Source organism: Cygnus olor, chromosome 25 (genome assembly GCF_009769625.2).
Source record: "Cygnus olor isolate bCygOlo1 chromosome 25, bCygOlo1.pri.v2, whole genome shotgun sequence".
In the NCBI taxonomy this organism is placed as follows: domain Eukaryota; kingdom Metazoa; phylum Chordata; class Aves; order Anseriformes; family Anatidae; genus Cygnus; species Cygnus olor.
The window spans coordinates 3,546,526-3,570,853 of NC_049193.1; the positions used below are offsets into that span (position 1 = coordinate 3,546,526).

Consider the following 24,328-nt stretch of genomic DNA (forward strand, 5'->3'; position numbering starts at 1 on the left):
GGCTGTGCGCCGGCTTCCCAGGAAGCTCCTGCGTGGAGCCGAGCAGGCTGAGGCACAGTGCCTGGCTTGAGCCCCTCATGGCGGGGCAGGTGGTGCCTGGGGACCCAGCACAGGGTGCGGGTGCTCCCTGGGGTGCTCCCTGGGGTGCTCCCTTGGTGCTCTCCGGGTGCTCAGGTGCCTCCTGGAGGATGGCAGGGAGCAGAGGTGCCCAAATGCCGCGAGCCCAAAGCTGAGCTGGCCTGGCTACAGATGGTGGCTTTGTGGGACACGGCCAGGGCAGGGCGAAAAACAGGCTGGGAGCAGCCCCCATGGCAGAGATCAGCGGGGGAGGCAGGTCTGAACCCCGGGCCCTGCCTTCCTCAGGGGATGCGCGTTGGGTTCCAGGTAGCGCTACGTTATCCTGAAATCCAGCTTGCACCAAGAGCTCTTGGTGCGATCTCTGCCTGAGGTGTGTTTGCTGGATCATTTCACATACACAGGGATACAGCAGCACGCTGGTAAAAGTCAAAGAGCTTTCCCCGGTGTTGCTGAGACTGAGCTGCATCCTACTGGGAATGAATTGCCAACCAGCCCTGTCCTTGATCTGCAGGATCTGCAAGTGGCCTCCATTAGCCCTGCACTCCCTGGAAAAGAAGAGCTTTGTGATTTCACCACAACCTTTCCAGGGATCTTTACAGATCAGCAGCTTCCTCTGTACTGCCAGGGGTGAATTTATATATACTCCCAACAACCACAGTTGTAATCCACATTAGGTGCCAAAAACATCTTTATTAGCAAAGTGTACACTAAAACTCCAGAGAAAGAGACGCTCACAGTTTTACTACTCTCAAAGGGAGCTCAATACATTACTTGAGCAGGCGGCCTAGGACTGTCACAGCATCTAACCGAACAGCGAGGCGGCAGTGCTAAGTGGGCTTCTCCTACGGGGGATGCTGTGGGAGTCTGCCAGGGAAAGGGCTGAGGAGTTGGAAGCATCTATCAAACCTTTATCAAAAGAGAGAAGCTGGGAGGAAGGGCTGGAGATGAGGTGTCTGGGACTTTTCGCCTTTCTGGGTTTGTGCTTTTGAGTTTTGTGCTTTATGTCCAGGCCGGTGACCAGCTGGGTTCCTACAGGGATTTGTGAGATGCGTGTTGGGGTTTGCAAGGCGCGGTTGGCCTTGCTGGAGAAGTCAGTGCCCTAGGACTCGTGCTGAAGCATGCTGAAGTGGCGGGGGTTGTTGGCTCTTAGTGTCTCAGTGGCCAGCAGGTAGGACAGGGATAGCTTCTGTCCTCTGTCCTTGTCCTGGGCTTCCCACCTGCAGCTCCCCCCAGTACCGCACTGTGGAGATCTCCTCCTCCTCTGGTTGACTCCCCTTTTTGTGGTGCCCACAGGCTCCGCTGGGCTAAGCCCAGTACCAACGCAATGGTCCCGGCTCCGAAGAGCTGACAGCAAAGCGCCCTCGCAGCTGAGAGCCACGGATTTGCTCCCCTCCAGTCGCTGTGGCTCACTCGGCTTGTGCTGCTCTCGAGAGGAAGCCTTGGCAAGGAAGAGGCGGTGGGTGCTGTTTGGCCTAGCCAGCCTGTTGGTGGCTGTAAGAAAGAACTGCTCTGGGTTCACTAGAATGTGCAAATGAAATCTACTCTATGGAAACCGCTGGAAAACGTTGATCTTGGAAGCCAGCCACTCTACTCTTCCTTTCACGGTGGCAGAAGACAGCTACAAATTATACCCCTGAGCCAACGGCATTGTCCTCCGTCTTACCCCTGCAGTCAAAATCAACATCAACTGACCGAGCTCACAGTTGAGGTTCCTCTTGACTTGCTTCGCAGCCCCCACATCTCTAACTTCCAGGAAGCCCTGGGTCGGAGAGGTGTCTCTGAATGTCCTGGTGCTCGGAAGATGCCTCCAAGTGCTCAGGGAGGGAAGGGAAACGAGAGCCCCGCAAGAGTCCCTGGGTATTTGGTGCCCTTTGGTGGGGAGGCTCTGGGTTTGGGAGAGGTGGGGAATGGTGCTCCTGTTCGGAGTAGACCGTCATGGTTTCATCGGATGCCACGGTGAGGTGCATCCCGCTTGACAAGGAGTCCCTGGATTTCAAGTGGAACTTTTCTACCTCCGTGTAGCTCGGGTTCTGGTGGGAAAGGAGGAACCAGGTGGGTTATGGCAAAAGCAAAACAAAGTAGTCATGCTTTCTCCTCACCCCATCAGGCCTTAACCCCCCAAAAATGTTATTTTTGGCTTGGGGAAGCCTCAGAGGAGAGGAACCCACCCCGTTCCCTACTGACTGGGAAACCTGGTAGCGCTGTGCCCACAGATCAGTGGCAGAAGCATCCCCAAAGTAGATCCTCTCCAGTTTCATGACTCCTGGGCTTTGTATGAACCCCAACAAACTTAGCTGTGTTTTGCATGCAGGGAGGCTGGATAGAACTGCTGGCCCTCCAGGGCCCTTCATCTGGGGGCAGAAGGAAGCTCGGTGGGTGCTGAGCCAGGACGGGGTGGCCTTACCTGCCCCAGGGCCGTCTGCTCCTCATCCTCCAGGGGTGCGCAGGGGGCGAGCGGCTCCAGGCTTCGCGGGACGATGCCGTACATGGCCAGGTTGTGCGAGGACGGCGAGATGGGGCTGTACGCGGGCGGCACTTGGGACAGCTGGCGCTGCAGGAGCTGGAGGATTATATTAATGTCTGACGACATCCTGGACTCCAGCCTGGGGACAGAGCAGCCCAGCGTTAGCGCAGTGCGTCCCGCTGCACCCCGTGAGAGCCGGACCCGCGGCTGGGCGGGGAGGAGGTGCTGATTCGGCTGCCTGTGGGTGATGCTGCTCTGCCTGGTGCTGCTTGGGGAGATTTTTAGCAGAGCTTCAAACCGGTGCTGCCACAGAGAGATCAGTCCTGCCGCCTCTCTCCTGCCACACTCAATTTTCCCCTGCCCAGTTTTATTTTTCTGTGGAGCCAAACCAGGATCTGGAGCAGGGAACTGAGCAAAGTTAAAACTACCCCGGAGAGGGGGAAAAACGCAGTGGTTAGTTTTAACCTGGATCAATTCTGCAGGCCAGCTGCCTGTGCTGACAAATGGGAGCAAGATGGGTTGGTGCCAACCTTTTTGAATGGATTAATAGAAGGAAAAGGGAAAGCAGAATAAGCCCCTTCCTTCTTCCTTGTCCTAACCTTAGGTGAAATGAGCAGCTCTGGCAGCAGTGGGCACAGCTCTTCTTGCAGGCAATAGCCCCGGTAGTGCTATCAGAGCAGATGGGAGGTCTGGCTCCCATTGCTGGGACTGGCACCTTGGTGAGACACCGAAATATGTGCACGGGCACTGGGGTGAAGTGAGATTAACACGTGCAGCACCATGAGTGGGAGAGCTGGCTGCTCGTGTGGGTGCTGCCTGGGGCCTTTAAAACCGTGTTTCCAGTGCAGTCTCTTCCTTTTTATTCAAAAATCTTGTCCTTTTTCTTATTTAGAAGGCAACGATGTGCATGAGGCTTGAGCAAGAGGAATTTTGCAGCTCTTTGCAAGAGGAAGAGGAGGCCTGCAAAGGGCTCAGGCTGTGAGCCTGGGGGTGCTTTCACGTCCGTGGTTGTATCAAGCCCAGAGGCAGTGGCAGAGCAGATGCCAGTGGTGATGGGATGGCAGAGATGAGGTGCTGGGCTGCAGCCAGGGCTGAGACTTGCACTTTGAGAAGCTGCTGCATTACCTCCACCTCCTCCCCAAGGACTGCAGTGTCCCAGGGGGTCAGGAGGTGGCATCTGCTGCACACAGAGCCTGGTGCAGCGACCCTTGGAGAGCCGGAGAAGGTGTTGGCCCAGAGTTCTCTCCCCCAGGTTCTCTCCAACCCTGTGCCCTGCCCACCTGCTGAGCTGGGCCTGCAGGAGCTCCAGCCTGGACTCGATCTGCCCTGGCCTGTAGTCACTGTGCAGGGGGATGTCCTGTGAGCTGTGCACCAGGGAGACGTGCTGCAGGGGCTCCGGGTGGTGGTTCTGCCTTCGGTCCTCCCAGAAGGTGAACATGTTGGGGATGTCCAGGGGCGTGGCTGGAAGGAGAGGAGACCCCTCAGCACCTCTGACTTGTGTTCCCCACCTTCCTGGCATGGAGATGCTCCAAGACCCACCACCCTACGTGCTCACGGAAAGCCACCCCCTGACATATATGGTGGTCAGGGAGAGTCCAGCACCCTGGCAGCTGAGGTGCTTATGGGGATCCATCACCCTTGGCACCCAAGTTGCTCATGGGCAGTCCACCACAGTGGCACCCACCACACTTATGGAAGCTGCTACCTCCTGTGTGGCCCAGCACAGATCTGGCCCCTTGGGACAGCTCCAGAGGGGTCCCTGGGTGCTAGGAGAAACCCCATGGCACCGGCGTTACTCCTAGTATCCTTTCTTCCACCCTCCTACCAGCTGCAGATGGGCTACCTGTGTAGGACTGGCTGCTCTCTGCCGCCTGCTTGCCGACCTCTGTGCTGCTGGCGTTGGCAGTGATGAGGCTGAGCGTGGGCAGAGCAAAATCATCCTTTTTGGATGCGGGGAAGGGCTCAGCTTTCGTGGGGCTGCTGGGCTTGGCCTCGTCGTCGCTGGTCTGGGAGCAGGGGGTGGTGCTGCTGCCCAGGTCATCCCACTGGTCCTTACTCAGCGGGTCCTGCGGGTTGGTGAGCTCTGAGTAGGTGTGATACTGCTCAGCATCAGAGGTGCCCGTGTCTGGGTCTGTGGGGCAGCACAACAGGTTAATTCGGGGAGTGGCACAGTGGTAAAATCAGCCCCCACCCCCTCTAGGGCGCCTGTAGGGCTGGGGCATCCTAAGGAGAAGGAGGGAAGGCAGCACGCCTGTCAGTGTGGGGACGTACTGGGACAGAAGCACCGCTTTGGGGTGCCTGCCAGGACAGCGATTGAATGGCAAATCCTGCTCCCTGGTTTTGCCAATGCTTCGGGCTGCAGAGCTGGCATGGGACCGGGAATGGCCGGGGCATGGCGAGGGAGGCAGGGGACTCACCGGGCTTGTTGGGCTGGCAAAGGGAGTGCTTGCGTCGGCGCACCCGCCGGTAGGTGCAGTCGTACTCCTCGCTGAGCGGTGTGCGGGGAACGCTGTCTGCCTAAGGGACAAGAGGGGCTGGTCACCAGGACAAGGTGCCATGGCCCACCCATGGGTACCGCGGCCCATCCATAGGTGGCATGTCTCATCCATAGGTGCCACCGCCCAACCACCATCCTTCTAGGGCTGGTCTCCAGCCACCTCTGGCTCTTCTTCACTTCCCCATCCCACACAGCAACTCCTGGGCTGGTGTCAGAGCTCAAGGAACCCTAAGGGCTGGCCTGAGAGCACAGAGACTGAGCGAGGAGCACAGCCTGATGTCCTCACTTCAGCCCTCCCACTGGCCGAATTTAAGGCATTGACCGACCCATCCCTGGGACAACCCTAGCACTCACATCTCGCAGGTTGAAGGTGATTTCTAAGTTGCTCCAGAAGTTGTCGGAGAAGGCCGGGTACATGTCCAAAACCTCCAGCAGGTCCTCCCGCTGGATCTTGTGCAAGTCGCAGTAGGTCAGGGCCCTCACGTCGGCATTCGACTTCCCTGGGCGGGCATAGAGGCTGATGGGCTCCCCGAAGATGTCATTCTTCCCTGTGCCAACAGACAGCTCGTTAGGGAGAGATGGGGGCCCACTCCAGCTCTGCTGGACCAAGAGACCTCACTTTGGGGCTTGGGGAGAAGGGGGTGCCCAGAAACCCCGACCTTGACTGTGGATGTGGGGATTACACCATGAAAGCCACCACTAATGGGGTGACCAAGCCAGGGCGGTGGGTCATCAGTAACAGCTGGGGACTGCTGAACCATGCCCTGCTATCTATCTTCAGTCCTTTGGGGCCTCTCCCCATCATCTCCAGGCAATCCTCCATCCTACGTCCACTGGTATGGTGACCAGCCGGATGATGAGGATCAAATTTTCCTTCTCCAGGACTTGGAGAAGTCCTCTGCCCCTCACCTGCCGCCCTTTGTCCATTGCTCATCACCTTTTACCTAGCATTCCTTGTCCATTGCCCATTGCCCTTCACCCATCACCCTTCACCCCTTGCCCAGCGCCCCTCGCTCTCCCAGAAGGAAGGACTTCTCCACCTAGGATGGCCACCACAATGTCTTCCCGGAGGATCTCAATGGAGCCCCGGGAGATGAAGTAGAGCGTGGTGAGGACGTCCCCGTAGTGCACCAGGGTGTCTCCGGGCGGCGCATGGGTTGTCTTGAACTTCATGGCCAGGGCTCGCAGGCAGCCTTTGCTGGCCCCCCGGAAAGCCTTGCAGTTCTGCAGCAGCGTGCGGTTGAGGTGGAGGCAGATGTCTGCCTGCAGGCAGTCGGGGAAGCCCTTCAGCACCTGCAGAGAGCGAGGGAGAGATGCCCTCACACCGCTGTCCCCGGGAAGGACAGCCACGGTCCTGCCCACCCTGGGGTGCTGCATGTTGTGGCCAAATGGGGAGCCCCCAAATAGCCAAATCCCAAAGCTGGGGGCATCTTCTGAGCTTCCCTTGGTGGACGCCTGCTGTCCCTGGCTTGTACCACCTGTGCTGGGGATGAAAGCACTCCTGAGCAATAAATAATAATAATAACCAAATTAATCTATTTATACCCGCTGGTGGCATATCCCCCTTTCATCTTTCCACCCACTAATCTTGGCTAAATGAGAGCGCAAACTGGTAACGAGGTGCTGTCCTAATTAAACAGCACCTGCCTGAACGCCAAGAAGCAGCACAGGCCAGTTGTGTGCAGCAACAGCTAAATATACCCGTGGCAAACACCTCTCCTCGAACAGAAGCTGAACCTGAAGGTGAAATCAAGGTAAAACTGGCGACACGGAGAAAGCCACTGCCACCAAGGGCTTCGGATGCCTAGTCTGGATGCCTTAGTTTCCCTACTGGGAAATCGGGGGCGGACACTTCGATCGGGACGTGGGATGATTGATCAGAGTGTATTGTGTCTTAGCAGCATCCAGCAGGAGCTGGTGTGAGCAGAGGCACGTCCAAGCTCAGCTCGTCGCAGGGGATTTGTGCCAGGCCCTGTGCTTTGCGGGGTGCTGTGGCTTCGCTTCCAGCTATTGCCACCAATGTCCAGCTCAGGGTGTTCCCTCCATGGGAGAGGGGTAACCTCAGGCTATCCCAGCAGCAAAGCTCCCAGTGCTGCCCAGTTTATTGAGGCAGCAGCTGTTGAATTAATGCAAATCTGTCCCCTGGTAGTGCTCAAGGATGGAGGAGGATCAAGTCTTTGAAAAAAAAAAAGGGAGGATGAGCTGGGAACGAGCGGGTTAGCAGCCTGGCGAGGGCTGCAAGCTGGGGAGCACCAGGTGCCACCTCTCTCCTTGCCTTGCCCCTTCTCATTCCTCTCTGCCTTGCAGCTGGCTGAGCCAGCACGTTTGTGCACAGGACCCCATGGCCATTAGTTAAGTCCTGCCACCCCGAGACCACCCCAAGACCACCCCAGGCTGAGCCCCCCCGTGCCCCACGGTGCCTTGGTGCCATCCAAGCCACCCCACCAGGCTTGGAGCCCCGGCGCCTCTCCAGCGTGGCTCCCCCATTGATCCCCCCTTTGCTAACAAACAGCTGCCTCTCTGGGCTCTAATTAAAATGGATTGAGGTTTATTTAAATGCCCTCCTTTCCCTGCTGCCGAGAGCAGGATGCACTTTGCTTAGCAACCGGCAGCATGAAGAGGAGCTGGATCGATCCCGGCTCTGCGGCACCAGCAGACACCGTCCTGAAAGCGCTTGGCGCCGACGGGGGCTCTGAGCTCCTCGCTGGCACCAAAGCCACCCTCCAGCCGAGAAATGTTATCGTGGTCCTGGAACGGCCGGATAGATGTGGAGGGTTGGATAGTTGGGGGAGGGAGAAATGTTATCGTGGTCCTGAAGTGGCCGGATAGATGTGGAGGTATGGACAGATGGGGGGAGGCGAAAGGGGAAAAATAGGGAAAGAGGGCTGACAGACTCTCTTCAGCCTCCCAAATCTCCTGCCTCCTCTCCAACCTGGTCAAAAGGGTGGACACATTTGGGTGGGCTCCCAGACTTCAGGACGAGGTGCTGCACGAATCGGGGGCCTCCCCCGCTGCACTCACCGCGTTCATGTCGATGCCGTTGGTGTAGGACCAGGCGTGCTGGAAATACTCCTCCAGGCGCTGGCGCAGGGGGTTGGGGATCTGGTGGAAGCGGATGAACTCCTTCACCCGCAGCATCTGTGTGTGGTAGCGGGCCGTGCCCGAGTACAGCCGCTGGATGATGGCGGAGACGTTGCCGAAGATGCTGGCATACATCAGAGCTGCAACAAGAGGGCAGGACTCAGGGGGCCACGGGGAGATGCATATCCAACCATCACGGACCTGCAACCAGCAGGTTCCCAAATCCCTTATTTCTATCCCCTCATCCTCTGTGCAGAAGAGGCACAGACGGAGGGAGATCCTCTCCACGTGCCACAGCATGGTGGCTGTCCCCCCGCTTCTCCCCACAGCAGCCCCTCCAACCTCCGGGGCAGGGCCAGGGCCAGGCACTCACAGCCAATGAGCATGACACAGATGGAGAAGATCTTCTCCGAGTTGGTGTTGGGTGAGACGTTGCCGAACCCCACGCTGGTGAGGCTGCTGAAGGTGAAGTAGAGGGCAGTGACGTATTTATCCTTGATGGACGGGCCGGAGGAGAGGTCGCTGTCATTGTAGCGTTTGCCGATCTGGTCGCCCAGGTTGTCCAGCCAGCCGATCTTGTGCTCCATGTAGGGCCGCTCCACGTTGCCGATGGCGTACCAGATGCAGGCCAGCCAGTGGGCGATGAGGGCGAAGGTGCACATGAGCAGGAAGAGCACGGCCGCCCCGTACTCGGAGTAGCGGTCCAGCTTGCGGGCCACGCGGACCAGGCGCAGCAGCCGGGCGGTCTTCAGGAGGCCGATGAGGGTGGTGGTCTGCAGGGCAGAGCAGAGACAGCTCAGGGACAAGCAGGGGATAAATGTGGCCAAAGGCATGTCTCCAGTCTAACCATGCCAGCTCTGAAGGCTAAAAGGGCACTTCTAGAGCATGAATCACTTGTCCTGGAGGTGACACCTGAAAGAGGCTAGGTGAATCATGCCACAAAATGGATGGCTTCCCTCCACTGACTGGGAAGGGAAGGAGCCCTGGGATTACAGGCGAGCAAGTGAGAGGAGCCAAGGCCAATCTCGTGTTTCCTGATGGGTCCTCACCTTGCGTAGATCCCAGAATGACTGCCTTTCACCCCATCCCATGGGCTCTGAGCCATGGTGGGGCCTCCAGGTAGTACAATAACAACAGACCCATCCCACTGCCTACATTTTGAGTCTGGCTGGAAATGCAAGCCCAAATTCATCCTTGCTGATGTGTGAGGCCGGTCCCTAAACTGAGCTCCCAGCCTGCTGTGCTGGGTTAGCCTCGGGCTGTCTCCCCTGCAAGGAGAGTGGGTCCAGTTGGACATTATCTTAGCTTATAGTAGGGTCTGCGTGGCTGCCTGACCCTTTTCAAATAAAACTCCAGGTTCCAGCTGCTTAATAAAAACCTGTAATAACATCCTTGCTCATCCCTCTGACAAACTCCTCGCAGATCTAGCCACCCACCGCTTACATTAACCCATCCATACCCCTCTTGTTCTCTCCCCTAAATCCCTCTCCCCATCTGTCTACGAGTCCTCTCCTGACCTCGTCAGAGCCGGAGCGGAAGATGAGCAGGTCAAAGGGGATGGCGGCCACCATGTCGATGAGGAACCAGCCCTTGAAGTAGTGGATGGCGATCTTGCCGGGGTGGCTCACCACCTCGTCGTTGATGTTGACGTAGGTGGTGCGGAAGTTGATGACAATGTCCACGATGAACATGATGTCCACGATGAGGTCGATGATGTTGAGCGGGTCGCAGGAGTAACTGCAGTTCCAGTGCTTCTCCTCCACCTGCTCCTCGTTGAGCAGAAAGGCGGCCGAGTAGGGGGTAAAGACGGCTGTGTAGATGACCAGCAGTAGGATGAGCCAGTCCCACACGGCCTTGAAGGGACTGTAGTGCAGGATGGTCCATCGGTGGATGCGCGGTGCCTGTAGCTTGTACTCAGGAAGGACGTCGGCCCCCAGGGACAGCACCTGCAAGGGGATGGGCATGAGAAGGACATGGAGACCAGGAGGGAGGTTGGACAAGGCCAGGAGCCAGGTGAGAGGCTACTATCTGTCCCAGTAGGGTAGCAGGGAGCATTCAATTGGGTTCCTACATCTATTTCACTGCTGTTGCCTTCATGTGTGTCTGTCCAGGAGGCCACAAGGTGAGGTGACCACTGTGGCTGGCACCAAGGTCTTCCCAGCTCCTTGGCCAGCTCTGATGGCTGAAGGACCCTTGGGGCAGGCATTTATCCACTTTACACCCTTGAGACCCACACTGGCAGGGAGGACAGTGCCTCCTATCGTGCCTCCTTGTGCCCTCAGCTCTGTGCCACCAGCCCAGGAGCTGCTGGGTGTCCCCACCACAGGGGACAACAAGCCTGGAGATGCAGTCCCGTGACTGTGGCCCCAAGGGCGATGGCATGTTAGACATCCTGCAAGCCTTGCATGGTGCCTTTCTTGGTCACAGCAGGACCTTCTCCTCGATGTCGCTCTGGGACAGCTATCCTGGGACAGAGGGGACAGCCGGGGCCACCCGCAGCAAAGCCTGGCCTCGGGCAATGCCCATTTCCCATCTGAGCATCCTCAGGGAGGGGACAGCCTGCGACCACCAAGGGGCACACACCATCTCACATGCACAGCCAGCCTGCCGCATTGTCACATGCCCTGGATTTGTCTTTCCTCCTGGGGACACAATCCCACAGCACCGGTGAGTCCCCCCATGTCCCAGTTCCCCCCTCTAGGACCACCGCCAGCTCCTGGTGAGCTCTGAAGCCACCATGGGGACACAAAGCAAGGCTCTGGGGACCGAGAGGGCTGGGGCTGTCCTACTTTGGATGCTGAGACAGTGGCATGAAGGGGGTTATTTGGAGCTGGGGGCAGCCAGATCCTCCCTGCCTGCCCCTGCCACTCCATTGTCCCCTGGGTGTCCCCGCAGTGCCCACCACCCGTGCCACCCATAGAGGAGAACAAGGGGCATCCCCGCACGGAGGCCCCAGCAAAACAGGCGCGATTCGGTGCCAGGCTGTGATATCTGTCCCCAAGGAGAGAGTAGGACCCATGCAGATCCCACATCCCACCAGCAGCCCCATATACCCTGAGGCCACAGTGATGGGCACCACCATGACTCTGCCAACAGCTCCGGAGGAAGGGCCAGATCCTTCCTGCACTGGTGCCCATCTCCTTCAAGGCTTCAAGGGCTACCCGAGGGCTCCTGCTGCTCTGACCCCGCACAGATCCGGCCCCACAGCCCCATCCCACCACGTCCTCAGCTCCTACCTGCCTGCGGCTTGCCCGGCGCCCTGGGTGGCAGCTGACCCGCGGCGAGGTCCGGGTGTCCCCCATGGGGGTCCCCAGCCCCAGGCGCCCACGCAGCGACCGGCGCGGGGGGCGCAGGACCGGGGCCGCGGCATCGCCCGCGCAGGCACGCACGCGCTCGGCCAGGCGGGCAGGAGGCATGCGGCTGCGAAGGGCATTCGGGAGCCTGGCGTGGATTAATCAAACCCGATCGATGCTGGGGCCCCCGTGGGGACGAGAGCACCAATGGGGCCGCGGGAGCTGCCGACGTCGCCGGTGGATGGAGAGGGAGGGATAGGAAAAAGTGACTGAAATGCAATCGTTGTGGAGGGGAATGAGGCACCGGGCGGGCTTGGGGACTGGTTCCCGCGGGGACAAAGTGATGCTGCTGAAATTTTTGGTCCCCAAGCTAAGATGTGTCCTGCAGACCCCAAACGGGCTCCTACGCCTTGTGTCTGGGAAAACCGGCGATGCTGCCACCCTTGTAGCAAAATTGCCCTGTTCTGCCTGGCTGGGAGCAGCTCGGCGAGGCCAGTCCCAAATTTGAGCACCTCAAATGTTGTTCCCTGTGCTCAGATGCCTGCTGTGCACCCCTGCTCCTGACACCTGGCTCCTGCGGCTGGAGCAAGAGTGAGTTGAGCCCCCTTGGTTTCCAGGCAGGGATTAAAAAAAAAAAGGACAACCACAAAGATTTGAGGCAGAAAAGGGAAAAGAAACAACGTCCAAAAGAGCATCTATAGCAACCCAGAGGTAGGCAATGCCTTCAGCCTTGTCCCCAAGGGATGCGGGCGGCACCCATCGGTGGCCTGGGTGGCTCCAGGAGTCTGCAAGGGTGCCAGTGCCGGGTGTCCCCCATGGTGACTCCACCGGGTGCGTCTTCCCCTGTCCCCCTTCCCCTGCACTTACTGGCTTCAGCTGCAGCCGCAGGCTCATGGTGTGGGGTGCAGGGTGCCGGTGCTGGGTGACCGAGGCAGCCGCGGGAGGGAGGAGGAGGAGGGGGAGGAGGGAGCAGGGTGCGTGTGGGCTGTGGGTGATGGAGGGGGGGCCCTGATGGCCCCGGCTGACCCAGGCCACTGCTTGCTCCCCATGGGGCTCAGGGCAGAGCAGATGTAGCCCCCCTCCTTCTCTCTTTGCCCCATGCAGGGGGATGGGGACACCAAGCTGGGGAGGGGGACACACCAGAGCCACCAGGAGACCCTCAAGCAAAGAGATTCAGGCCCATGGTGCTGGCTGCAGGCAGGCACTGGCCTTTCCCCCCTCTCTGTTGTTTACCCTCTGGTCCAAATCCTGACACCGCTCAGCACCCCCACCCCTCCTCCCCATCACCCCCCTGACCACCTCCACAAACTTCCCCCTTCCCTGGGGACCCAGAGAAGTGCCACCCACGAAACAAGACCCCGAGCTGGTGGTGCTGACCCCGCAGCACCCTTGAGCAGGCTGAGCCCGGCGCACTCGTTGCACTTGTGACCGACCGTCCCGCCTGCTCACTGCGGTGCCAGAGCGCCCCAAGCAGCCGCTGCCTGCCTCTCCCTGCTGCCAGCCGGTATTTTTAGATGCCGTCAGCCATGTCTCGCCTCTGTCTCTGCCTCGCTGTGAATTATTTAGTGGGCAGGAGCAAGGAGCTGTGGCATGGTGGGAGGCATGGGGTGAGGATGGGCAGGATGCTTGGGGTCCCTGAAGCCAGAGGGAGATGCAATGGGGAGAAGAAGTCTGTCCCGTCCCATCCTGTCCAGTCCCATCCCATCCAGTCCCGTCCCGTCCCATCCCATCCCATCCCATCCCATCCCATCCCATCCCATCCCATCCCATCCCATCCCATCCCACCTGGAGATGGGTAAAGGGAAGGTCAACCATTTTGGGGGCTGCACCGCAGAGCCCCGTGCCTGCCCGTAGCCAAAACCCATCAGCTCTGATCCCCTCACCCCACCACCAGCTAGAGACCCGGCACCGTGTGGCTGGTGCCACCGTGCCAAAATCACCCCAGTGCACTGCAGTGGTCCCCAGCATGTGGGTTTTCCCCCAGGATGGGGACACGGAGGCCACTCGCCATCCTGCTGCAGCATTCGGGGCTGGTCCCCCAGATCTGAGGGGTGTGGGCTGACGGGGTCAAGCCAAAGCAGGGAACAAACCTAAAAACCATCCCATGCTATTTGGGGAGAGCCCGTCCACCCCGCACGGAGGACACGAGCTGGAAAGTTTCCTGGCACCAAGCTCCTGGGAGGGAATTCCAGCTCTGAAGGAGCAAACTGCCAAACCCTGGGGCTTTTCTGGGCTCAGATGGCTGCTTTTTTGTTAAATTTGCCCTCGGCTGCTTCTAGCAATGGTGGGATGTATTGGATGTTTTTTGCACATCACGGCTCCCCCGTGCCTCAGTTTCCCCAGTGGTAACAGATCCTGACCAGGGCTGTGGGACGCAGCAGCACCTCCCATGTGCAGCGAAACGCCCCTCTCCCTGCTCGCGCCATGCCTTGGCATCTCCCGTGGCCTTTTAATTAACTCGCTGTCCCAAAGTCATTATTTCCCAATGGGGATTTAAAAATATTTCCCTTCCTGTGCATAGAAGGAGGGCAGGCAGCTGTGGGCAATGTCCCCCCTCTGCCCCTGGGTCACAGGCACCGTGGGCAGGTGACAGCAGGGTCGGTCCTCGCCACTTGGCGTCCTCTTCCTCCTCACACCTGTGCCACCGCGTCCCATGGCCAGGGCCACCAGGGAACTCGGTCCCTCTGGGGACAGGATGGTGCCATGTGTTTGCCTTGCGGTGACAGTACAGGGACACGCGTGTCCCCTGTGGTGACAGGGTGATGCCATGTGTGTTCGCCACGGTGACAGCGCAGTGTCATGCGTGTCCCCTGCAGTGACAGCGCAGCATCACATGTGTTGGTGACAGCGCGGTGCCACGAGTGTCCAGTTCGGTGACAGTGCAGTGCCACCTGCTGTCTCCCAGGGGATCCGTGGGGTCCCCAGCTGAGCACACGAGGGCCACCGGTGCCCTGGGGACAGCCAGAGCCTACCCTGCAAATGAACCACAGGCACATGCAGGCACACGCGTGTGTCCCCTTCATGGCCATCATCACACCACCAGCAGTTAATGCCCATGTCCCCCTGGGCACAAATTACCCATAAAAAAACGATTCAAGAAAAAAAGAAGTAAGTATATCAAACATTCAGAGGAAAAGATGAAAATCAAATGCTGAGATGCTGGCATTGCCCAGGGTGGAAACTCCAGGTATCGCTGCCCTCTCCTCCCAAAGCCACAGGAATGGCTGTGACCACATCCTGGTGGCAGTGCCACCATGCCACCACTGTCTCAGCGCCCACGTACCTGCGTGACCTTCTCGGTGACATTCTGCGTGCGCTCCATCACCTTGTGGGGCGCAATTATCTCGATCTCGGTGGTGGAGCCCGAGCGGTGCTTCTCCAGGTTGAACTCCACGAAGTTGAGCGTGAACTGGGGGATCTGGCTGATGGTCCGGTACTTCATCAGGTCCGAGTCCGAGGTGGAGTTCGGGGGGTTGGGTTTGACATGGGAAGCCTCTGAAACAGGATGGAGAGGAGCGTTGAGGAGGGTGGCGAGAGCAGGAGCTGATTTGCAGAGCTCTAACCTTGGTGCAGGACCACCACAGGGTGCCACCAGAAGGCACTGACCAGGCCATAAAGGCTTGGCTTCTTCAGGGTGGCTTCTGACATGGGATGCCCAACCCAAGACACCCGAGGGGGGCTGCTTTTCAGGCACATCACCCATCTTCTCACCATTAAACCTCCTTCAGGGGGCTCGGATGGGATGCCAAAATACAGAGGCACCCAACGTGCTGTGCTACCCCTGAAGACTGCGGTGGGTTAGGGACCGGTCCCAACGAGACCCACCAGGGAGGGATGTCAGGAGCTGATATGAAAGCAGAAGGGGAAGGTGGGCCTCCTCCACCCTTGCATACTCCAGCATGACCAACACAGCTCCTCAGTTCCTTGCCTTGGCTCGTGGCCACCAAAGTGAGCCAGGAGATGGGCAATGTCCCCACCCAGACATATCCTCCACCCTCAATTCTCCCGAAGAAGAGCTGTAGCGGGGTTGGGGTCACAGTGCTGCGGGGGCTGGATCCCACCTGGTTTTCCTCCCTGCCTCACCCTGGTGCAGAACCGGGGAAGAAGTCCCAGAGGCACCAGCTTGGTCTGGCTCATGGCAATGTGTGCCCACAGAGGTGCTCGTGCCCACACCTGGGGGTTCAGGAACATACCCAAGCACCACAACCAGTGTGTCCCACCCCCTCTATCTCCTACAGGCAGGGCTGGGTTATTTTTTCAGTTTATTACCCCTTCTATCCCTTACATTCTGACATCACCCCAAGAGGTGTCATGGGCAGGAGGTGCCGAAGACCCTGTGAAGGTGCCCTCCTGCTGCCACCCTTCTCCTGCCCGCTCAGCCCCTTCCCTCCCTCTGTGCTGTGTCCCCTCCCGAGGTCCGTAACTTGTGACTATTTGAGGACCATGATCCCCCACCCTGTCTTCTCAAGCCAAACACTGCATGCTGATCTCTCCCCATCCCCAATTGTTGCAGCTTCCCTTGCCTGACCTCCATCTTATTTATTGTCATGTCTCTACAGGAACAAGAGGTCTGAACGTGAACACCAGGGTGGAGGCGCGTTTCCTCCCACGCTACAGAGGTGGCCTGGCCGCTGTCCCCTCCACCTTCAACGTGGGGACCGCTCACGGGGGCATCGCACTGCCTGCTGACCCCTTCCCTCCCTCCTGGCGTGGTGGGACGGCATCGAGACGCCTCTCACCCGAGGCAGCCAAACGCAACCTCACGCAGTCTCACGACCCACACGTGACGCCACCGATGCTCTACCCAAGAGCAGGACCTGCCTACGCAGGGAAGCACGCCGAGACCAGCGGGTTTGAGGGAGAAGATCCCACTTTATCTCCACTTTGCAGAGGAAAAAGCAGTGCAAGGTAAGAGACCTCCCCCCCCCGAGATGTGCCGGTGGCCCCTGGGGCCGTCGCTCCCGCAGTAGGACCGAAAACTCCGGGGTTTTTCCCCTACCTGAGTTTGCCCTCCTTTCCCTGAATTTTCTCTGGAACTCAGACCTCGCAGCCTCAAAGTTGTCCAAGGAGGAGACCCTGCGGAGGCTGTGGAAGCTGCCCCCGGGGCGAGACCGAATGAAACCCCACGCAGAGTACGGCCCTCGCGGGCCCAGCGAGGGAGGCTCTTGTTTCGGGGACGAGTGTTGTAAGGTGGGGTCGGCCTCCAGGCTCGGCCTCCTCTCCTTTTCCAGGAGGGATTCGGTCTCTGACTGCACACAGTTCTCCTTGGGCGATGTCTTCAAGTCCCTCAAAATCAGGGAGTCACCACCAGGCTTTAAGACAGCCGGGAGAAAGGGTTTTATTAGAAGGAGTCCTCGCGTGCTGGGGGGAAGGAGGGAGCTGGGGAGGTAAGAGGAGGGGCAGGGGGCTGGGAAGCGCTGCGGTTCCCCCGTTCAGCTCCAGCTTGGACCAGAACCGAGAGTGCTTTGCGGTGGGGGTGACCGAGCCCTCGGGGACGTGGCAGCCCCGGGATGGTGCCAGGAGCCGGCTCGCACGGCCGCGGGGCTGTTTGCAAGGCGTAGCTGGAAGCAGGCAGAGCAAGAAGAGAAGAGGAGACCCTAACGGTGGGTTTGCCTGGAGCACCTGCCCTGCAGCGCTCTTTCCTGAGGTGTCCCCATGTCCCACCACCAGTCCTGCCTTTCCCTTGCCCCTTGATCAGGCCACCACGGCGGGTGGGTGCCCGGGGTCCTGTGCTGCTGTCCCTGGGAAGTGATGTGCTCTGCACCAGGAAGCACCGGAGATGCTGCTGGGTTTGCAAATTCAGCCATATGAGGTCCTCCCTCTCCTCCAGCGCCCCTTGGCCATTGCTAAAGGTTGCTCCCTGGGGACCTAAAGGGTTTCCAGCCTTTAACGGCTTCTGCAGCGAGGAGCACAAAAGCCACCACCTTCTGGGGCAGAATCCTCCGGGTCTATGCAGTCATGTCCATGGCTGGGACTGGGGCTTTGAGCGCGTGCCCAAGACACGGTGCAGCACTTCTCACTATACTGTGGGTCGTAGGACGTGGTGACCAGTGGGGCTGGCTGTCCCTGCTCCTGCCAGGCTCTCCCCACTTGGACCAGGCTCCACCAGAGCGGTGGATCGTCAGGACGTCCTCAGTGCGCATCCTCCACGTGTGTGCCCCCGAAACGCTGCAGTGCACCACGCAGCTTCAACGTGGGGCACCCAGAGCCTTTAGCAGCACTGGTGGGTGTGGGACCAACGTACCCAGAGCAGCTGACAGCACTACGGATGCCTTCAGCTCGCCACAAGCACAACCTCTGAGAAGACATGCACCTCCCGCCTTACCCAAGCTGTGACTTTGGGAAGCAGCTGTATCCAGGCTGTCTGGATACACCCAGCGCAGCAACGACCTCGTGCCTGGGGATGCCTCAGCAGAGCGAAAGCCTCCTGCCCACAGCCCTGTGCCTCGAGCTGGAGGGTTTCAGAAAACAACACGCCTTTGCCCAGAGGTACCTTGAGCACTTCCGACAGCCAAGAAGACACTGAGAAGAGCAAGCTCTAAGGAGGTTCCTCCGGTACCTCCCCGATCTCATCACATCAGCAGTGAGCATCACCCTCCATCACAGTCTTTGCAGGAGGACTGAGAAGCCAGAGCTGCCTGGGTTGGTCCCAGCCAGGAAAATGGGGGGAAATGTGCCATTTCGAGGTTTTTGCCTGCAAGCCCTGCCAGCTGTGCTCCCTGCTCATACCACACCTTCTCCAGCTGCCACCAGTATCTCCACGGAGGAGACATCTCCCCTGACCTCCGCCATCCCAAACAACTCGCCCTACAGAGCTGGACCTTCCTCCCAGCTCGGCACATCTCCCGCTCCCCCCGTGAGCCACGGCTGGCCCTGCGGAGCAGCACGGTCCCATGCCACCGAAGCAACGCCACTGGGGCCGGAGCCCCCCAGCACCGGGTACGACCCGAGCCACAGCAGCCGAGGGGGAGCGGGGTGGGGAGAGCGAGGAAGAGCGCTGGGTCCTGGCCTGAGGCACGGGCTCGTATCAGACAAAGGCTGCGGTTACCTTTCCATAGTCAATGGCTACTCCATCAAACTCACTGGTGGGCAGAGATTTCCGCTGGACTTTGAGTCGCCGCAGGGACGGGAGACTAAACTTCAACCGCCTACCTTGACCTTGTTAAAAAGAAAAACACAGACAAAACACAAGAGACACAGATGTAACCTAGCTGCACGGGATGGCTGCAGTGAGGCAGGTCGGGGCGGTGGCAGGGGAGCGGGCTGCGAAGGATTTCGGGTGGTTTTGGGGGACATGCGTGGTCCTTCCTCCTGCAGTGCTCGCTATTCCCGCAGCGCCGTGCGCTCAGGGCAGACCCTGAGCCAGCAGAAAGCACGGCGGGGCTGCAGGAGACCCCTGCCACTGAGGATGCAAAACGGGAAAGGTGCGGAGCGTCTCTAAGCTGCTTAAAGTCACTTAGGGGATTTGGACCTGGAGGAAATCGAGCCTCTAAATCTCCTTGGTGGGACTCAGGGAAAAAAAAAAAAAAGTGCTAAAAAGTCCTATAAGTTAACAATTAGGAAGAATACTTCCGGCCATTTTGTCCAGTGCTGGAACGAAGTGTTGGGGTTACCCCTGGGGACAAGGGAACCACCTCACTGGAGCCCAGGACTGAGATGAGAGCAGCTGGGGCTGCAAGGAGCAGCAGAAGAAGGTGAGGAGGGGAAGGGGTGGATGCAGAGAGGGACCAGCAGCAGCCACAGGAGGACCTGATGTCCCTGGTTGTGATGCCCAGCACAAAATTGCTTGTCCTCCTCTGCAGCTGCTTTGCGGAGCAGACCATGACCCACAGGACCACACTCGTGACCAGGACCAAAACCTTCCCCAGACAAACCCCGGCAGCAGGGCCAGGAGCTGGACAAGGCTTGGACCAGCTTGGCTTCACCCTACGTTAAAAACAAAGCAGCCTAAATCCACCGTTAGATGAGCCTCTGGCTGACTTTCCCTGTGTCTCATCCCTCCACTAGCAGCAATACCTCTTGGCACAGGGACGTGGGATGCAACATAAGCTCCAGAAAGGCATCGTCCTCTGGGAGAAGGCAGCATATTGTGGACCTGGTGGGTTTTGGCAGAATTTGCCTCCCCTCACTTAACCCCAACACACTGCCAAGCTGCTCGGAGTCATAAAACCCACGCACAAGAGGCTGGTCCAGGCTGGCCCCAGCCTTTCCCGACAAGGCTCCTTGGGGTGCGCAGCACAATATGGGGTGCGCAGGGAAATCACTCGGTGCTGGATCTGTTTGGGCACCTTCTGCAGCCAAACCCACACCTCGGAGTATGTTCAACAGGACAGGAACACATCATATGTCGAGACGTACATATGAGAGCTGGGAGGGCTGCAAGGCAACACCGGTGCTGGTATTTAGGACGTCCTCAGCAGTTCATGCACAGAGGCTAACTGCTATTGTCGCGATGCACCAGAAATATAAACCTCGCCACTTCACAGACATAGCAGGACTTACATACATCCACCGCATAGCCCTGTGCGTATGCCTGGCCTGAGGATGCACAAAACCCGAAACCACACACAGCATCCCCACCAGGACCTGCAGCCGCGCACGCGAACCCCTTCGTGGCACCGGGCTGTGTCCGTGCACCGAGCGTGAATGCATTTAAAACACATTACACTACACAAAGGGCAGCGTGAAGGGGCCCCGTCAGTCCCCGGAGCAGCCCCAGCCCTGGCTGCGGTCCCAGTCCTACTGTGCCACCCCCAGTGCCATGTGGGGACAGACCCGGGCTGCTCCCACAGCTTTAGCCTGGTCCCCAAATGTCCTGACGCAAGCCTCCCTGTAGCGCCCCACACCCCAGGTAGTGTTTATAGGAAGATCTACGTAAGATTATTTACCCACTTAGAATACAGGTGGCTGACACAGAGGACCCTATAGCAGGAGAGTATTTGGAAGCTCCACCCCAGCTTCCCATGGTCTGGTCCAACATCGGTATCTTTTGGTACCCGCACCCCCTGCAGGGCCTCGCCATTGCTCTCCCTTTGATCCAGCTCCCCAAAAAATTGCGATTGGATTTTCCACTGCCCCCAAAAGCCCTGCAAAGCCCTGGGATAAGCCTGGGACTGCGGGTAACAGCCCAAAGCTGGAGCAAGTTCAGGGCCATCCCAATGCATCCCTCGTGCAGTGACAACCCCGTGGCACAGCCCTGCTGTTGGTGACACCAAATATCCCCCAGCTGTCCCAAAATATCCGCACGTGGCTCCTGTCCCACGCCAGCGCCCTCTGTCCCGGCCAACGCAGTGCTGCCTGCCTGCAGCAGGGACCCAAGGGGCTGCCACAAACCCCTCGCAGCATGAACTATCAAAAGGCTGGCAGCAAAGAAGGGGGTGTGCAGAGGGGCTCGACGGCTCCACTCGTGGCGAGATGCCCTCTCCTTAAATTTGCACCCTCCTGTGCCCGGGGTCCGTCCCCACCCTGTCCCGAGGTCCCCAGGTGAATCAGGAGGTGCGCGGCACACGGTGTGCCTGGGCGTGCACGCGAAGGGCAAAAAAAGCCCTTTTTTCACCCGTTTTCTTTTCAAGTGCCTCAATTCCCCGACCCGGCGGAGCTGCGGCTTTGCAGAAACGCAGCCCCTGGAGGACGCAGCCCTGCCTCCCCCCCCGATGTCCCCGGTGTCCCCAGCGCCACCCACCTGCGCGCCAGCTCTGCGACAGCCGCTGGTGCAGGCTCCGGCTGGCGCTCTTGGCGATGAGCTGCGCCAGGTCCTCGAAGTTGAGGATGAACATGATGACGACGCCGTCCTCGTTCTTCACCGGCACCACGTCCACCAGGCACCGGAAACAGGAGGCTGCGCGGAGAGAGGGAGAAGTCAGGGGGGGGATGCGGGGGGCTCTTCCCCGGCCCCCCCGTGCCATAAAACGATTTTGGCAGAACCGTATTTTTTAAGGGATGCAATTCCCAAGGGTGACCAGTGGGGAATTTGGAAGGGCCTGGAAAGCTCCGTCGCCCTGCCACATCCCAGCTCCCGCAGACCGCATCTTGCCTTTATATTTTATTTTTTTGTCCCAGACAGTCATTTATATTAATGTACTTTAGACTAGCAATTACGGTGTGGGTAATTAAGAACTCCAAAAGTTTCCAGGTAGCAGTTCAACCTCATTAAGTGTGCTGCTTGTAATCAAACTGCCGCTAATTGCCCTGCAATCGCCAACCAGTTTGGGGGGGGCTAGTTTTGGCCTTCTCCCGTCCGTGCAGGCCGTGGGTGGGGGCAGCACCTCGGGGAAACTGAGGCACGGGGGGGGGACATAGGGATGGGTGCAGTGACCTGGGAGCAGGGGGGCTGCGGGGACAACCCCCAGTGTGGTACCAGGGCACGGGGCCATGCAGATTTGCCCGCTGGATGCACGACTTGACCCCACGGTCCTGCTTGAGCTGCAGGCAGGTGCCAGCCTGCAGCAGGGGATCCCCAAATTCCCTGCCGCCCTTTCCCCAAAGGGAGGACGCAGAGGGCTTCCCACCACCCTTCATTCCCACAATAAGCCTAAAAAAGCCATTCCCAAGGGTACAATCAATGCGGAGCCCTTCCTTGAGCCGCCTCCTGTTGCTTTGGCACCGACCGCATCCCTGCTGGTGAAATCCCCCCGAAAATCCCCCCAGGTCCCCTAGAAGCAACAGGGCAGCGGGGTACTGCTGCAGAGGTACCTGCTGGGTGACAGGATAACCCCCTCAACACTTTGGGGCAATTTTGGACATTTCAACAAGCATCAGCCCCTGCAAAACCACCCAAATCTTCCCTCCGTCCCTGGACACAGTGATTAAAGGGGCCGGCGCCCTGCGAGCGGGGGATTAGCGGGGCCGGCAGCGCAGGGATGCGCGGCCACGCTCGGGGCCCGTCGGCCTTTCTGCGTGTAATTTTAAAGAGCTCAGGGCCTCCCGTAATCAGGAGCAGATGGCCGGCATCGGGCAACTTCCAAATCTGCCCTGACGTCAGTGGCGCGCGCACACACACATGCACAAGAAGGGGAAAGAAATGGATAGGGTGAAATCCGTTTAAAGGGCCCGGCAGCCGGGATTATTCCTTTCCTTTCTTGATTTCATCGTTGTTCAGCACACAGAGGGGAAATCCACTTAAAAGCAGGAGGTGGGGAGGAGGCGGTGGGGGGGGTGATTTTCGGCAGATAAAGTCATTTGGAAGGGACGCACGGGCACACTGCACCGACCCGCGTGCTGTGATACTGGGGATGGAGAGAAATGAACCCTTTTTTCCACCTTTTGTAGGTATTTCTGCGGGGCCCGAGAGGCGAGCGGGTGTCCTCAGGTGGTGGCACGGGCACGGAGGATGGTGTGGCAGCCCTGGGATGCTGCAGCTCTGCTGGCACATGCGTGTGAGTGGTAGGGTTGGCTGTGGGATGCTTTCTCCTTCTCTGTGCTATAAATTTTATTATTATTATTGTTGTTGTTGTTGTTGTTGTTGTTGTTGTTGTTATTATTTTCCTGCAGGTTATTTTGAAGCATCACCAACTTCGAAAGGACCAGAAAACTGGCAGGTTAGCATGGCAGCCGTCAGCTCTGTGCTTTTCCATGCAAGGGCATCCCGATCCAGATGGCCTGATCCTGGCTCACGTGCTCTGCCCTGCTGCACGCTTCCCTTTCACTGCTTCATTTTTTTCCTTCCTAAGCTCCTCCGTGGTGCTGGGAGCCTCTGAGCCGCCGCACACCTTGTGGGGGCCGGATGCTGGAAGGGCCAGCGTGCCCACAAAGGGTTAATCCCAGGCCGATGTCAAACAGCTGAAGACTGGGGATGTGAGGAGCAGCTGGGTGAAGGCTGGGGCTCGGGTTGGAGCTGGGAGGCAGCTGGCGCCTGGTGTGATCCCACAAATCCAGGCACTGGTCCGATACTCCCCACTGGTCCCCGGGGAATTGCCCCGGCTGGGGCAGGACCCATCCTGCGTGCAGGGAGCTCGGTGCCTGGCTTGGACCTGTGCCTTAGATGGGAGGACAGGGCATTGGGGACGGAGAGGATGGCTCAGCACCTTCCCTTGAGATGCAGCCAAATCCTCAAAGATTTGGGGTTTTGGGCAGCGGGGTGTGGGGTACTTGGGCACTGGAGCTGCTGCGGTGCCCGGTGCGGGTGGGCTGAGCCCCCAGCCCTGCGCTGCCGTCCTTGTTCCTCGATCGCCTGTCCCCATCCATCTGCCCGTCTCTTCCCTTCAGCTGTTCAGCTAATCTGTCTCCATCCATCTAATTTTATCTAGCCGCCAAATGATCTCCTGGAGGAGTCCTGGGGGCATTCGCAACCTCTCTGTGCTTCGCCCCCACCCGTGGGGCTGCCCACAAAAAGGGATGGCAGGGGGGACACGGCACGGGAACGGGACCGAGTGGCTCCCAGTGGGCTGGGGCAGGGAGTGGTGGTCCTGGGGACTCTGCTGGAATTTCTTTTCCCTTCCCCAGCACAGGCTTTTGGCATCTTCCCTCCTGCCTGGCAGCCGAGCGGTCCCTGGGGCATCAGCGAGGGCTCTCCCGGGAAACAGGGGGTGTCCCAGCACCGGGGGGTGTCCCCGCACTGATCTGGCTGTTAGCAATGAGGGTGCTGCTTTGGAGAGTCCCACACTCATCCTCCAAGACTTGATGGGTTTGCGTGGGCTGGAAAAGAAGCTCATTCCCCCAAACCCCGGGCTGGGTTCGATCCTCCCATCACCCAGCATCTCTCTGAAACCGAGAGGTCAGAGGCTTTGTGCTTCTGACCCATCTCGTCTTCTGACCTTGATGAAAATGAGCACTTAATAACATTAAAAATGTCATCGTGGGGCCCCTCCCTCCCCAGCCCTCTTATCCTCCGCAGCCACGAGCGGTGACTGCTTTTGCCCGTATCATCGGCATTAAACTAATCAACGGGACACGGGGGTTTCCGAGAGCCGGACACAA

At 58.9% G+C, this 24,328-nt stretch overlaps 1 protein-coding gene and 1 long non-coding RNA gene across 3 annotated transcripts in view; one reads left to right on the plus strand and one right to left on the minus strand.

The window, feature by feature from the left end:
• Nucleotides 1-748: 748 nt before the first annotated feature.
• Nucleotides 749-24,328, minus strand: part of KCNH6 (potassium voltage-gated channel subfamily H member 6) — a 31,562-nt gene continuing 7,982 nt past the window's right edge. Inside the window, exons 3-16 of one of the 2 annotated variants that reach the window (XM_040536553.1) lie at nt 21,096-21,251; nt 18,462-18,571; nt 16,413-16,725; nt 14,697-14,908; nt 9,638-10,066; nt 8,494-8,893; nt 8,061-8,260; nt 6,080-6,332; nt 5,394-5,587; nt 4,960-5,059; nt 4,386-4,673; nt 3,823-4,003; nt 2,483-2,681; nt 749-2,108 (exon numbers count right to left, since the gene is read on the minus strand). In XM_040536553.1, the coding sequence (XP_040392487.1) occupies nt 1,821-2,108; nt 2,483-2,681; nt 3,823-4,003; nt 4,386-4,673; nt 4,960-5,059; nt 5,394-5,587; nt 6,080-6,332; nt 8,061-8,260; nt 8,494-8,893; nt 9,638-10,066; nt 14,697-14,908; nt 16,413-16,725; nt 18,462-18,571; nt 21,096-21,251 (3,323 nt within the window). In that variant the 3' untranslated portion in view covers nt 749-1,820. The remainder of the gene's footprint in view (nt 2,109-2,482; nt 2,682-3,822; nt 4,004-4,385; nt 4,674-4,959; nt 5,060-5,393; nt 5,588-6,079; nt 6,333-8,060; nt 8,261-8,493; nt 8,894-9,637; nt 10,067-14,696; nt 14,909-16,412; nt 16,726-18,461; nt 18,572-21,095; nt 21,252-24,328) is intronic. The other variant, XM_040536554.1, reaches the window with a different exon arrangement.
• LOC121059799 lies at nt 22,203-24,219 on the plus strand. Its single transcript, XR_005814643.1, has 4 exons — nt 22,203-22,544; nt 22,682-22,788; nt 22,904-22,950; nt 23,855-24,219. It is a non-coding gene; the product is annotated as an uncharacterized LOC121059799 (long non-coding RNA).